General features: G+C 44.3%; 1 protein-coding gene across 1 annotated transcript in view; it reads left to right on the top strand.

Annotated features, from left to right (window-relative positions):
- The window catches only part of KCND3 (potassium voltage-gated channel subfamily D member 3), a 245,159-nt gene that overhangs the window by 218,728 nt on the left and 11,611 nt on the right, over positions 1-14,820 (top strand). Inside the window, exons 5-6 of the mRNA XM_034770596.1 lie at positions 9,273-9,365; positions 14,461-14,517. Coding sequence (XP_034626487.1) covers positions 9,273-9,365; positions 14,461-14,517 — 150 coding nt within the window. The remainder of the gene's footprint in view (positions 1-9,272; positions 9,366-14,460; positions 14,518-14,820) is intronic.

Genomic DNA, 14,820 nt, shown 5'->3' with positions numbered 1-14,820 from the left:
GGACAAGATTTCTGGTAATGTATTATTCTTGATTATCTACACACACAAAAATTGTTCCCCAGGGGCTTGACCCTGCAAGGGGCCAGCTGCTGTCAGCACCTTTTGCCCTTGACATGAGTTGAGGTGCTTGACCTTTCAGCTCAGCCCTGAACCACGGGTGGCTTGAAAGCCACACCATGCCAGGACTGGTCCTGGGAAGCAGTGTGATTCAGAGATACTTCTTTGGGGCACGATTCCTTCATACTTCCTCCTCACTCTGGTGGTGGGGCTAGTGATTTGCTGCTGGCACGACAGCTGACTAGTGGGACACAGAGCCTACTCCCCCTCACCCCCAGCTCTTGGGCAGAGGGCACTAAGGAAGTCAGCCACACCTGTTTACTCCTGCTCCCCAACTCTAGCTCACCTGTACAGGGTATAAATAGGATTCCAACTGCCCTGCATGGCATGCAGTCCAAGTCACAGTCTAGCCTAGGTTCTGTCTTTTACTCTCTCACTAATGGTTCTCTTGGTCAGGGTGTATCAGCAAGGCTCTGCTGTCTCTGGGAAATCACATATGGTATTTTATTCTCGCACTGTGACACGCTAAATACACCAGGAAGTGGCCTTCAAACTGCCACACACACACACAAATTATTTCACTCCTCCAGTGTTGGCAATTCTTGTGATTTTACTGCGTATCTTGCAATTCGGTGTTTTTGTTAAAGCCCCAGCTCCTGGAGTCAAGTGAATACATCAGAATCTGTTTCTTTTTTTAAAAAAAAAGCTTCTAACCCTCTTGGTTGCAAAGAAAAGCTAGGAAACATGAACACTAAAGACTCAAAAGCTAGTAGGCAAATAAAAAGAACCAAACATTTATTATTTCCAAAAATCTCATAATTTTTAAGCCTATCTCATGATTTTGGAACACTTGAGTTTGGCAATGCTGTTCTTCTGGAGCTATGTTACCATCAGGAGCTTGTGAGTAGAAAAAGCCAGCACTTGCAGAGTTGGTGAGTCACTAGCATGAGATCAGGGAACTGTGGAGAGATTCCTGGAAGCATTAGCCCTGAAATTATTACAGGCTCACAATTACTGGATTGCAGGAATGAGGACCCAAAGACTGTCCAGCAGGAGAGGAAAATGTATCACAGCTCCTGTTCTGTGCAGCTCGGTGGTTTTATTTTTAATAGCAAGGTATCCGGAGGCTAATATTAGCTATTCATGAGAAAGGAAAGTTTTAAGTGCGTCAGATTGCTCGGCAGAATCAGTGGAAATGAGAGAAGGTTGCTACATTAAAGCCCGCTCAAGACCTGAGCAGGAATTAACACGTTTTGTGGGTTTAATTTCAAATAAATCAGTCCTCGGTGCACATGGGGAACAGAAATTGCATAATTGAGCCTTGAGAGCTGCCTAATGCTGTGTTCACGCATCCATACTCTGGATCTAATCCTGCAAACACTTACTACTCTGCCTGATGCTGCTTCATGAGTGAGCGTTTGCAGGTATAAAACCCTTCACTTGTACTCAGTTCTTGCCAAGTCAGATGGAACACTTGCCACTGTAAAAGTGGAGCCAGGACTTCAAGATTTGGCCTACAATGTCTCTCTCTGCGTTGCTCGTTGGGGTCTGATCCAACTGCCATTTGAGTTGAGTGGGGGCTGGATCACGGACATAGGAATCACCATGCCCTTTAGGCTGGGCACATGCTATGCAGTCCCTTAATTCTGCGGGTAGCCCCACTGGTTTCAATGAGATTACTTCCCGAGGAAGGATGTTACTGAAAGGGAGTAAGGGCTGAAGACTCTGGCCCTCAGCTGCCATGATGTCTTTTCAAACTGATTCCAAAGCGGCACATTGCATCAGACACTAGACTGGGATGCACAAGAGCTGGGCTCTGTCACTGACTCGGTGTCATTTCATTTCCCCTCCTCTAAAATGCGGACAACAATGATATTGATCACCCTTTGTATATGGCACTGAGATCTCTGGATGAAAATGGCTCTAGAAGCACGAAGCAAATCTGAGAGCTAAGTTCTCATTTTCCACGTTTGTCACAACCCAGCCTAGCCGAATGGGAATTTTGCCACCCCAGCCTAGTGACCGTTCATGTCGGAATCCAATTCACCACTCACGAGCCTTCGGTTCAACGGCAGGCAGTTTCTCTCGTACTCTGCAAAGGGTCCCCAGCCTCGAATGCCAGTGAGGCCTTCTGAAAATTAAACCGTCTCAGCTGGTTGCATTGTTTTTTAGCACATACTGTAAATAGAGTTTGCCAAATCAAACCGTGAAACCTTTGAAGGAGGCACAGAATGGTTACAACTTGGCCCAGGACTCGGAGAACTAGCTCAGATGAGTTAAAAAGATTCTGTTATTTCATCAGGAGGCAACATGCACTGTTGCACTGAAAATTTAAATCATGCCTGGGGGTTTTGCTGGTCTTTTAATTGTACTATTTAAAGATGCCATGGCAGCTCAGCACAGATGTGTGGCTCTCACTTGATTTTCCAGCCTGTCTTGCCAACGTGAATCCCGTCACTTCTCTTTCAACGAAGCCATTCTGCCAGGCAGCTCACAGAATGGCTGCTGGGACACAGATGCAAAGTCCAGAACATATTAGTCTGAGAGCAATAATTGGCTGCTAGGTTCGTTTCTGGCTTTTGCCCAAAATGAGTTAGGAAAGGGGTCTTTTTTTTTTTTTTTTTTTGGCTTTGTGGCTACTGCAGATGTTGTGACAACTGTGAGGGACAGTGGCAGAATCTGCCCAGTGATTTGCCAGTCTCAGATTATTTTAAAATGTACAGAAGAAAGGAATCTCTTTTTTGTAGTTGCCGTGTTAGATAATATTTTGGTTCCTGCTACTGGACGTACCCTCATGGGCAAATGAACATTAATTACATAGTAGCTACACTTGGTTATATATCCTATTCTTGAAGCAAGCCCAGAACTTGCGTCAACATTAATGGGACTTTCATGTGTATATCTAGTGACAAGACTGCCTTAGGGTTAGCAATAATTCCAAGTGTAATTACTATGTAGTCCTTATTAGCAATTAGCGTGAAATTTTCATTGTTTACTACTATGTAATCAATATATAATTGTTTTGTAAATACTCAGTAGTAACAGTTTGAGATAAGCCAGGATGGAAGCATTAGGACTTATGGGTCCCAAAATACTTTTTCTGGAGTCCTGAGAGGTTATCCAAGGAAATCACTACCACAGATAACATTCTGACTGAATGGTCAGCATCCAGGGGGCTTTGGGGCATGCAGGAACCTGGGTCTGATTCTCCTCTCACACAAGTGGAGTTACTCCTGATTTATGCCAGCTTATGTGTGGGGAGAATCAAGCCATGTGTCTTCAGCTTAGAGCGTGGCAGTGTCAAGAGCAGAAGAGGAGGAGGAGGGATGATCAAAGGAGAGCAGTGTGGAGAGACTATTCATTCCCGAAAGGTGGCACCGACTTTCCCTTCAGTGAAACGTGGGTTTGTGGCATTGGGTATTTGCCATGCAGACGCTGAATAGGCAGGTTTTGTATCCTTTCATTTATGGGAGCAAGTGATGCAGTGTTAATAGATGGAACGTTAGACATGTTCAAGTATTGATGGGCATGTACCTTGTAGTGGCTCCAGCCTACACAGAGCCTTAATCTCCTCTTGCCACTAACACCTTACAGCTGCGCTGCTGTAAGATCGCTTGTGTAGCCACCCTATGCCGACGGGAGAGAGCTCTCCTGCCAACGTAGCACTGTCCGCGCCGGTGCTTATGTCCGTGTGATTTACATCGCTCAGGTGGGTGTTTTTTCACACCCCTGCATGACGTAAGTTATACCGACAAAAGTGGTCGGGGAGACAGGATTCACTTCTTGTTGAAACGATAGGAGGTCTGCGTTTTGAAACAAGACTGTTTTGAGATCTGTCCCTTCTTACAACCAAGAACTCTCGGCAGCCACAATATTGATAAAGGGCAGAATCACCCGCATGGAAAGAGTACAATTAACTTCTATGCCAGTCCCTCTGTAGTCAAATCTGTCCAACTTTGTTCGCTGAAATGCCAAGCATAAGAGATAAGACAACCTAGGGAGTTCTTCAGATTTGTGAAGCTGGATGCCACATTCAAGAAGCAAGTCTTCCCCAAGGCCACCAGCAGCTCAGTGTGTGTCTTTCAAGTGCAAACTGGAGATGGTGGCTGGCATCATTTTCCCAGAACCTTGCAGAGGTAGGATCCCAGATCAAATTCTAAACACTCCCTTGGGCTTTTCATTACAGACAGATTTTTCTTCTAATGAACGCAGATTGCTTTTGTATGGAGCAACGCAGGTCTCATTCTCTACTGGAATGTGCTCCTGGATAGAACAGCCACTGCCAGGCATTTGTGTGCTCAGACTGTCTATATGCATTTGTTGCTGCAGCTGTTATTATCTTCTGTTTCCCCACTCTTTTTTGCATGCTGAGATGTGCCAGAAATCTGCAGTGTCTGTTTCTGAATGTACTGAGCTGGAGGAAAAGCAGGAGCAAGGAAGATAAGGCAGGAATCCAACCCTCGGTGCTATTTTTTTCTGATAATATCCATCCCATGATCTGCTTTTCCATACATTTCAAGTCTGCCCTCGGGGAGAGGGAAGGGGAGGAGAGAAGTTGCCAACACTATGTATTCTACCATGGAATTTAGGTCTTCTACCAGAGCCAATGAAGCCTTGTTTCCTTGGCTTTCAAGTTCCATTCTTATTTGCTCTCCAGCATGATGTGCAAGGACCTGATAAGTGGGAACAAGCCCCTGCCTAACCTGAGTTTACATCATTGATGCTACTTTCCTAAGTAATCAGTTGGCATGGGCAGAAGAGGGGTGGCAAGCTAATATAGTATGATTTCAATGGTTGAAAGCAAGGACAGTATCTCTTTCCTACTAGCTACTCTCTGATATACTCGTGTTAAGCATTTTGTTGTTCTGTATGCCTCTTCTTCACATAATACGTAGAATTCCAATGAGTTGGAACCTGTTGCTATCTGGGCAATCTCTTTTCTTGCAGTTAGAGTAATGTTTCACTGGCTGTGTTAGGTGTCAGCTGACTTCCTGTGGATTTCTAAAGTGCTGGGTATTCTGCAGGAAGTGACAGATGTCTGCCTTTACTCAGGGTGCCAATGATAGAGTTTCCATCCTTAAATTTCTACAGCATCTGGCAAATTTATCTCATGCAACACATTCAGGACCTGTGCAAAGCAGGGAAAAGGCACCTGGAACAGTCTGTGGCAGTCCCTGCTGTAGGCTATTTGCAGCATGTTGTCTCACCATGCGGTTTAAAATGTTTCCACTTTTCATTAGCTTTGGAGCCAGACATAAACAGTAGAGAGACACCAGACTTGAAGATGACCCAGACCAATGCTTTAATCACAAAACCATCCTTCCCCCAATACAGCTATTGCTACAAGTCAATAACCTGGGAGCCCCTGGGAGCTGAAAAAAATGGGTCCTGCCCCCTCATCACAAAATAATCATGTGTTTCACTGCCCATTTATGATTTTTTCTCATGTTGCTGTTCCAAATGGCTTTTTAACACAAATGTCCTGACTGTCCAACCTTTACTGATTTCTGTGAAAAAGCATGCAAATCTCTCTGCACAGATGTCCTGGATCAATGCAGCAAACCTTCAGGTCAGTTTCTTTCTATCTTCATGCTACAAAGCACCTCTGGTTCTCAGAGAGATTAACGTTACTTAAAGCCACCGGTTGCAATGGTCTGTTCCTTTCTTCTTTTAAGTAAGATTTAGCTTTATACTGCTGCACTTGTTTTATCACATACGCTGTCCTCCACAGGAGATATTCAGATGCAAAGTTCTTTTCAGTTTCTATTCCTTCTCTCCATCTGGAGAGGTTTAGCTAGTGAACTCTGCAGGCTATGCACAGGACCTATTTGATGCGTTAGTTGACTTGGGTTACTATTAGTAAGAAAGCCCTAAACCGTTTGGGGGTTTTTTTAGCCCAATCCTGAAAATACCTTCTAGAAATGTCCCAGCACAACAGTTTTCAAGGCAACAAAGCGGAACAGCCTCCTACCAAGGAGAGATTCCCTCATATCAGTCTATACATTGTTTGTGCAGTCAGTGACCCCTAATTATGCCCTGACGTGCCTTTGGTTTAGCATCAGTCAGTTTGCCTGATTTTCAGAGATGCCAAGTTAAACATCACGGTACGATCCTGGGTGTGGCTTTAGGCACATTCAAAGATGCAGCCAAATGCTCAGTGTATCACACAAGCCACGTAGGTGTGCTGGACATCAACTGAGTTAAGCACAACTGATTTAAATCCTTTAACAACCCTAGATGAAGTCAGCCATAGATGCCTACGTTAAAATGTTCTGCTTTCTATCCCATCCCACCCATTTGCTTTCTTAAACTTTTGGATGCTGCTGTTATGTGCCAGAAACAGGTATGCAAGGCACATGTGTCAACTTTTATCTTTCAGCTTCGAGCATCACAGAGGAGTCTCTCTGCCAGGCATCTACTGCTGAGACATCTAAGGAGTTTAAGGGGGTCACTTGCAAACATTTAATTGTCTTTTTAGTGTGTCTAATTGTCTTTGAAAATTTTAGCCACTGAATACACATAAAGATTAATGAGTATGATCACAGAAAACATGCCATGAAATTGGGGTGGATTTCAGGGTCAGTGGGTTTAAAGAAAAAATGCTTAGCAAAGTAGTTCTTAAAACTGCAACTATGGAATGGAAGAACTAATATAATCCTTCTTTTGGAATAGCAGAGAGACTTGCCAAACAGCTTCTTCTTAGCTCCTTTCTTCCCATTTCTGGAGCATATCCGATTTTCAAATTGAAAAGTGAATGATGCATGCAATACTTTGAGAAACATGCATTTGTATAAGACACGGAGAGAGCAGATTCACGGGTTTACATACTGTGATACACAAACCTCGACTGTGGCACTCAAAAATGTGCTTATTGGAAATCCTCTCTAGCATGTGTGTTTAATCTCTGCCCAGTTTCATGGGGCTCCAGAGAGATCTTAGAGCAGATTTATTTTCTTTAAGTAGATATTTACCACACTGAGCAAGCAACTGAGAGTGCTTTCAGATATCTTCCTTCCTTACCTGACCCAAAAAAGCATGTAAATGGTGAATTTAAGTAAGTAATGTTTGTATATAATTAAATGGATCTAATATCTTTCTGCTGAATGATTGAATTGTAAGAACAATGAAAGATTAGACTCTGAGCTCTCTGGGGTTGGTTGTTTGTAGGGTGCCTAGCACAATGGGGCTCTGATCCCTCTCTAGAGTCCTTACACTATGGCAAGAGAAGCAATAATAATGACATCATGGTCTAATGATCAGCGGACAGGCATAGGCAAGAGGAACATCTTCTACTCCCAGCTCTGAAGCTGACTTCCACTATCCCCTCGGGCAAGTCATTTTACCTTTCTATGCCTCAGTTTCCCCACAGAGCTATTAATACTGATCTCTATCAGAAGGGTGGCATTGGGGTTAGCTGGTACAGGCCTTTGAAGACAATAAGCTTTGTCAAAGTGCTGAGCGTTATTATGCATACACGGTACTGCAGCTCTTTTGGATTTCACAGTCCCCCTTTGGATTTGTTATTTGTAGTAGATAGGGCCCCCATCATTACAAAGCTAGGCTTTCCGTTTGTCTTATACCTGCTATCTGTGTCTCTCACGAAAGACCATTCAACAGCAGCATGAAACCCTCACCCAGTTAGGGGCTTAGAGGAGACTAAGAACAGGTAGCATTCCTGCTGCTAGCTGATCATGGTTTGGGAGGCCAGGCTCTCAGCAGCTAGGACAAAACTTCTCAGGAAGACAAGATTAAGCAAAACACTTGCTGTGGGGTCCCTACTTTACTGCAAAGGTTTCTTGTGAAGTCAAAAGAGCGCGCGCACACCCACCCCAACGACAACTAAATCATCCTCTCAGGTCATTTTTCTTTGATGCGGCTTGAATACTTATCACTCGCCTGCCCCCAAAATTCAGCCCAATGATTAAACCTGTCTGACGCTGCCTGTCCTTGCTCCTAAAGACCCATCCTTTTTGTCTTGCCTGCTAGCAGCCAACCCTCTTTTAAAGGTTCTGAGCCTAACGCATCTCAGCTGTGCATGATTCCAGCCCAGCTGGGAGTGCCTGCCTGAGCTGACTCTAAAGAAGACGCTGTCAGGGAATTTTAACTCAAGAAACCCACCCTGCTGTCTGACTTAGAGAGTGAGCTCTTTGGGGCAGTGTTTGTACAGTGCCTAGCATGATGGGGCCCTGATCCATGCCTGGGATTCCCAGGTACTACCACAATACAAATAATACAATCCTAATTCATAGAAGTCACAACCCCCTCAGAAAACAGGGCTTTTTCTTTCGAGGGGCTGCTGCTAATTCCCTCCGATCAAATCTCTCGTGCCAATGCTACATGTTCCCCAGTAAAATCTACTTCACTTCTACTAATAGTGATGATTTATTAATAATAATAATATGCACATCTCCAGTGCCTTTTATCCAAGTTGCTTTTCAAACAAAGGGCTTGAGCCTGTGAAATACCAGACACCACCAGCTCTCATTGAAACCATAATGGCACTCAGCCCCCGCACAGAAGCCTTATCATACCAGACCACTAGAGAGCAGATGAACATCAGTTCCATGTTAGCAGACTGAAGGCAGATATAGAGATGTTACTAGAGCTGGGACCAGAACCCAGGAATCCTGGCCCTTACTATTATCAGTCTATTCGGTAACACCCCACAAAGCCAATCATAGGCTGTTTTTTCCTGCTTCCCGTCTTCACTATTTCACTTAAGACCACTGTATAGTTTGTACCATTCCCAATCCAAGAGACAGGATCATAAAGCCACATATCACCTGAAATAACAAACTCCTCACTCCCAAGCAAATCACCCCCTTCTCGGAGGCAGTAGGGTTTAGGGTGAAACTTTGTGTAGCATTGCCATTCTGAGCTTTCAAAAATCATGACTTTTTTTGAAAAATAATAAATGGTGGGTTCTGTTCCTTGCCTTTTTGGGGCCACACTCTGGTCATGTTTCCAAGCTCTTCTCCACAACCACAAAGGGCTACATACTTCCCTTTTTTTTAAAATGGAAGCTGAGATGCTGACCTGAATCCAGGAGCGAGGTCTTTAAGGAAAACACCAACTCCCAAGACTCATGATAAAAACATGAGAGTTGGCAACACTGGAATTGTCACCTTTCCCCCACCTCCTCCCCTGTACAATCTGACATGGTTGTTCTCCTTATCCCTGTGATTTCAAGCCTGATTCTTCCTCTGGTTGTTTAGGGATCTAGTGATGATGAGCAGCACATCAGCAAATCCACCTCGCTGATCGAAAGCCAACATCACCACCTGCTGCACTGCCTGGAAAAAACAACTGTAAGTAGCAACAGGACCCTTTCTAAATCTGATTAAATGCTTTCCTCCTGGGTCCAGGCTTCCTTTGGAAAGGACGTGGGTGCAGTATGCTCCTCTAAACCAGTGCATGCACTCACAAACACACATCCCCAGTGGGGATAAAAATATGTGTCAGTGAAGTGACGGGTCCTGAATCTCAGAAGTTCCCTGGAATATGCCACACGGAGAGAGATTCACTTTCTTTTTGTGACTTGCTTAACAAATAAGCATTGGGCAAAATGCTAACAGTGTAAATCTGTGTAAAAGGACAAACAGCTGGATTGCCCTGAGCAGGCATTGACACCAGTGCACAGTCAGTGCAAATCACTAGCTTTCTGACTGGGTAGCATTTCACTGCCTCCTTGCACTCACTTAGCAACTGGTGCAAATGCCAATACAGACTGCAGGGCAAGCAGCCACTGCGGAGCAGAGAAGCAGCCTGTAATGACCAAGGAGACAGACTTGCGGGAGTAGGCTTTAACCATGGTTTCTGAACTAGGGCTAAACTCAGTTTGTCCTTAGCTACACTTGCAGTTAAAGTGCATATATCACGGGTTCCTCTGACCCCATTGCTCACACCCACTAGCAATGATGTATAGGATTGCTGGCATGAAGAGGGCTACCGTGGGAAGCTGATGCCAGCAAATTCTAAGCCACACGTATACCCTACCACAAATAGGCCGGAGAAAACAACAACTGGGCCATTTAAAGGGAGAAGATGAGCCTTTTTAATGCGATTTAGTGACACCATGCATGTCTTTCCTGACAAGCCTCAGTTAAAGGAACATGTAGTTCATCTGGAGGCCAGTCAAGTGGATTCTACTATAATGACGTTTCACTCATGCACTGCATGGTGCTGGAGTAAGGCCCTAGGAAGTGCTATTGTTTAATTTTTAAATAGTTCTGTAAGCAGAAGTCCCTGGAAAAATGGCAAACAGATCTTTATCTCATGTACATTTTATTTCCAGCTTTATATTCACAGGCAATTTGTGGTGAAGGGATATATTATCTATATTGTATATCATGGCTCATTCTGGAAAGACACCAATGGGTTAAGACCTGATAAGATGTATCCCTTTCCTTATCTGCATCCATCATCAGATATGCCTTTGATTTCTGACCTGCATACATAGTCTCAATTTCACAGTTTGGTTCCTAGCAGGAAAACACCATGTAGGTTTCAAAGAGCACATTGGAAGAAGACCACTGGTTAAATACCTATAGCAACTAAATCCCGCAGGTCCTGAAACTCATCATGATGAATTATGAAGCTAATCATTCCAGTGCTGATGCACTATATCAGTGACTGTTGGTTTCATTTTATAGTATAAGTAGAGTGACCAGACAGCAAATGTGAAAAATCGGGACAGGGGGTGGGGGGTAATAGGAGCCTATATAAGAAAAAGACCCAAAAATTGGGACTGACCCTATAAAATTGGGACATCTGGTCACCCTAAGTATAAATCCGAGCTTGTCTGTCTTTCTGATAACTCTGTATGTTGCATTACAAGTAGATATTTCACAACCTGACTCTTCAATTGTTTAGAATTCTGTACTTACCCTTAAGCTTTAAATAGTATATTTCAAATATGGCTCATATCATGTGATTGTTACTACACTTCTACCCCAATATAATGCGACCCAATATAACACGGGTTCGCATATAGCGCGGTAACCCCGGGGCTCCAGCAGCAGGCCTCGGGCGGTGCTTTAAAGGGCCTGGGCTCCCCGCAGCAGCCAGAGCCCAGAGCTCTTTAAATCACCGCTGGAGCCCTGCTGCCGCTACCCTGGGGCTCCAGCAGCAGGGCTCTGGTGGCGCTTTAAAGGGCTTGGAGCTCTTGCCGCTGTGGGGAGCCCCAGGCCCTTTAAATCACCGTCAGAGTCCTGCCGCCGCTACCCTAGGGCTGAGGCAGTGGGGCTCAGGTGGCGATTTAAAGGGTCTGGGGCTCCCCGCGGCCCTGGAGCCCTGCCGCCACTACCCCGATCTAACGGGTTTCACCTATAATGCAGTAGGGATTTTTGTCTCCCGAGGACTGCGTTATATCAGGGTAGAGGTGTAGTACAAAGTGCTATAAATTTGCCTGGTATTTTCCAGAAATTAAAAAGACAAGATTCCTGTCCCAAAGCATCCACCATGTAATGTCTGGATCCTGCAAAGTCTTCCACATATGCTTAACTTTACACACTGTGAGGAGTTCCACTATTAGTGAGTAAAGTTAGGGTTACCATCATTTAATTTAAAAAAAGGAGGACACTCCACGGGGCCCCGGCCCCACCCCAACTCCGCCCCTTCCCCAAAGTCCCCGCCCCAACTCTGCCCCCTCCCCTGAATGCTCCGCCCCCTGCTCCTCCCCCTCCCCTGCTTCCCGCGAATCAAATGTTCACGGGAAGCCTGAAACAGGGAGGCAGCAGCTAAGCTGGGGCTGAGGCTGGGGTAGGGGCGGGGCGCAGTGCAGGCCAGGCCGGCCGAGCGGCTCCCTCTGGCGGCCGGCCGGCCCAGGCCAAGAGGCTCTGGCCCCGGCATCTCCCGCCCGGCTCGGCTCGGGCCCTGAGGCGCTGACCCCGGCTGAGCACCCCCGGCCCCGCACCACCAGCCCCAGCAGCCTCAGCTCCCGGCCGAGCACCGCCGGCCCCTCCTTCCCTATTTTCCCGGACATATCCGGCTTTTTGGGATTTCCTCCCGGACGAGGATTTAAGGCCCAAAAAGCCAGACGTGTCCGGGAAAATCCGGACGTATGGTAAAGTTAAGCAAATCCGTAAATCGTTGCAGGGCTCAGGCCTACATTAGACAATCTTCAGGAGAGATGATGATAGCCTCGCTCCAGAATTGTACTTTTCTCCACAATTACTCCCCCTGATTTCAGTATTTGTGGTATAAATTGCAGTGTGAGTAAGGCAAGAGCTGTCTGGCCCAAAATGAATTATAACAACAGACAATTGGATCCAAGGGACAGCAGCAGAGAGAGGAGAATGCAGGGCAGAAGACTTTCCTTGTATTTTCTCTTGTATTTTTCTGTATTGGCCCCAATTTATTTTGGCCAAGATGCCAGTGCAGTTAGGAACAGGAATATAGAGGCGTTCCTGCATTGAATAGAACCAAAGAGAGACACAAAACGAAAGAGGTGAACTGTCCTGCCGTTGCATTCAGATATTTGTATCAGCTATTGAAAATTTTCTGAATTTTGATTTTTGGACCAAAAATGTCATTGCAATTTTGAATTTGGATGAACACTGGAGAAAAAAAAAATCTACAAAATATTTGCTGCATTTTCCCCCCATTTCCAGTCTGCCCCAACCAGGATGAGATTGTCAGCAGTGTTGTCACATATTTGCGTATCACAGTTAGAGCTGATCAAATCATGAATATAACTATTTGAAAATAATGTAGTTGATGAATGACAGTGTAACCCACACTCCTCCTGGGTGTAGTGTTCTGTCCCTTCTAGTGGAACTGAGCCGAAAGAGAGATGATTGAGTTTGTTCTACAGCCTTAGCTAGCAGCCAGTTGGTTTCAGAGGCCCCAGGTTCAATCTCGCCTGTTGTCAACTGCGGTCTGTTGGTGTTACAACAGCAAAAAAAAAAAAAAAATCTGTCTTCAAAAAATGCAAAGAGCTGTTTGATTAATGAAACCAGTTAATTTTGTTAAATACATTATTTGTTGGATAATGGGGAAACAGAGAAGATAATTAACAACTTAAATAATTTACCAAGTGTCAAGCTGGATTCTTCATCACTGGCACTTTTTAAATCAAGATTGGATAATTTTTTTTAAAGATCTGCTCTAGTTCAAAAGGAATTATTCTGGGGAAGTTCTATGGCCTGTGTTATGTAGGAAGCTAGACTAAATTATCACAATTGTCCCATCTGGCCGTGGAATCTCCGAATTGTTGAACAAACTCTTCACCGTAGTCATATAATCAGCTCTAACGATGCAAACACCACCAAGATTTTGTTTAAGGTGGGTTTATTTTGATTGTGGTTTTTTGGCTCTCGGCAACTCTGCTCAGCATTAAGTGGCTGTTCAGTTCTTAAAGTCTGAGTGCTGCTGACCTGGGGTATCAAAGTTTTCAAAAAAGAGATTGTCATTCAAGGAGTCATATGCAGCATGTTTAGATTGTGGTTCTCAATGCATTAGTCAAAACAGCTCAATCAATTTTTGTGTTGAAATTCCTGTACTTCCTTGGCATTCTTAATCTATTAAGATATTATGCAAAAATGTCAAATTGCAGCATATGAATTCTTAAACACTGAAGAGTCATTTTGCAATGTTTCAAAGTTGCAGGTGGAATGGAATGAGGAATGATCCATGTGCCATGGTTACCAACATGTTTCAAAGGGCAAATCACCTTTCCTTAAACTAGACAGAGGGATTTTAAAAGTACATTTTCACAGTATCTGCAGTTGTCACTAGAATAAAGTCCTACAATTTAACAGCTGTGAATGGCCCTCAAATCTGGTGTATTAAAAGACAAAAGTGGCCTTGAGATGCTTCTGACAATCATAGCAAAAAATTCTTCGTTATGTTAACACAAGATTTTTCAGCTCTGTTCCCTACCCCAGATGTGATCGTTCTGTTCCCTACCCCTGACATTCATATCCTACGCTTTCGCTGGCTGCTGCCTGGGTTGAGACACATCCTTCAGCTAAAACCTTCCTTCTATATTTCCACAAAGATCAACCAAAACACAGTCCCATTGCTTGGGTAACCCCTGATCCAGTCACCATACATTCCCAATTGGGCAAGCTCTGATTTGTTTTATCCTCTGCTTCTGGCTCTCAACAAATAAATAAAATAAAAAATGAACAACAGCTGTAAATCGCCTTGCCCTTCCATTCTCTTTTAGAAAGAGAAAACAAACAATTAAAGTGCAAGGTTCCAGAACACTATGTGAAGAAAGAAAGAAAAATCTGATTTAGCAAATTAGTTTAGTAAAGGAAAGGCTCAATTGCCCATTCAAACTTGGGGTGCCAGATGGAATGCTGAGATTGAATGGATGGAATGCTGGGACTAAACTTTGGAATGCGGGAATGGACAATCAATCGTGTTTTTATCTTTTGTTGGCATGTTGTCCTGTAGGGATTGTCCTATCTTGTGGATGATCCCCTGTTATCTGTACGAACTTCCACCATCAAGGTATTTCCTTTTTAATTCAATCTGTTTTCTACAATCTCTGTGACACGTCAGAGTGTTTGTCTCCTTTCTTGTTATTGGTCCTGTTCTTGGGAGTTTGTGCATGTGGTTCATTTTTGCTAACTGATGCCTTTGTTTGCTCTAAGACTTAGTATCTGTTCCAATGAAAATTGATGGTTACCTTATCTGCAGTTCCCCCCCTCTTTCCTTTCCAGTTCTGATAGGTAAAAAGCAAAATGTGTATATTAGGCATCTATGAATGTTTATGTATGCGCCTAGGTGTGTATAGACTTTGGCTCTTCCCTA

Source organism: Trachemys scripta, chromosome 4 (genome assembly GCF_013100865.1).
Source record: "Trachemys scripta elegans isolate TJP31775 chromosome 4, CAS_Tse_1.0, whole genome shotgun sequence".
Lineage (NCBI taxonomy): Eukaryota > Metazoa > Chordata > Testudines > Emydidae > Trachemys > Trachemys scripta.
The sequence above is the reverse complement of the archived record's forward strand: the minus strand, read 5'-3'. Positions and strand labels throughout refer to the sequence as shown.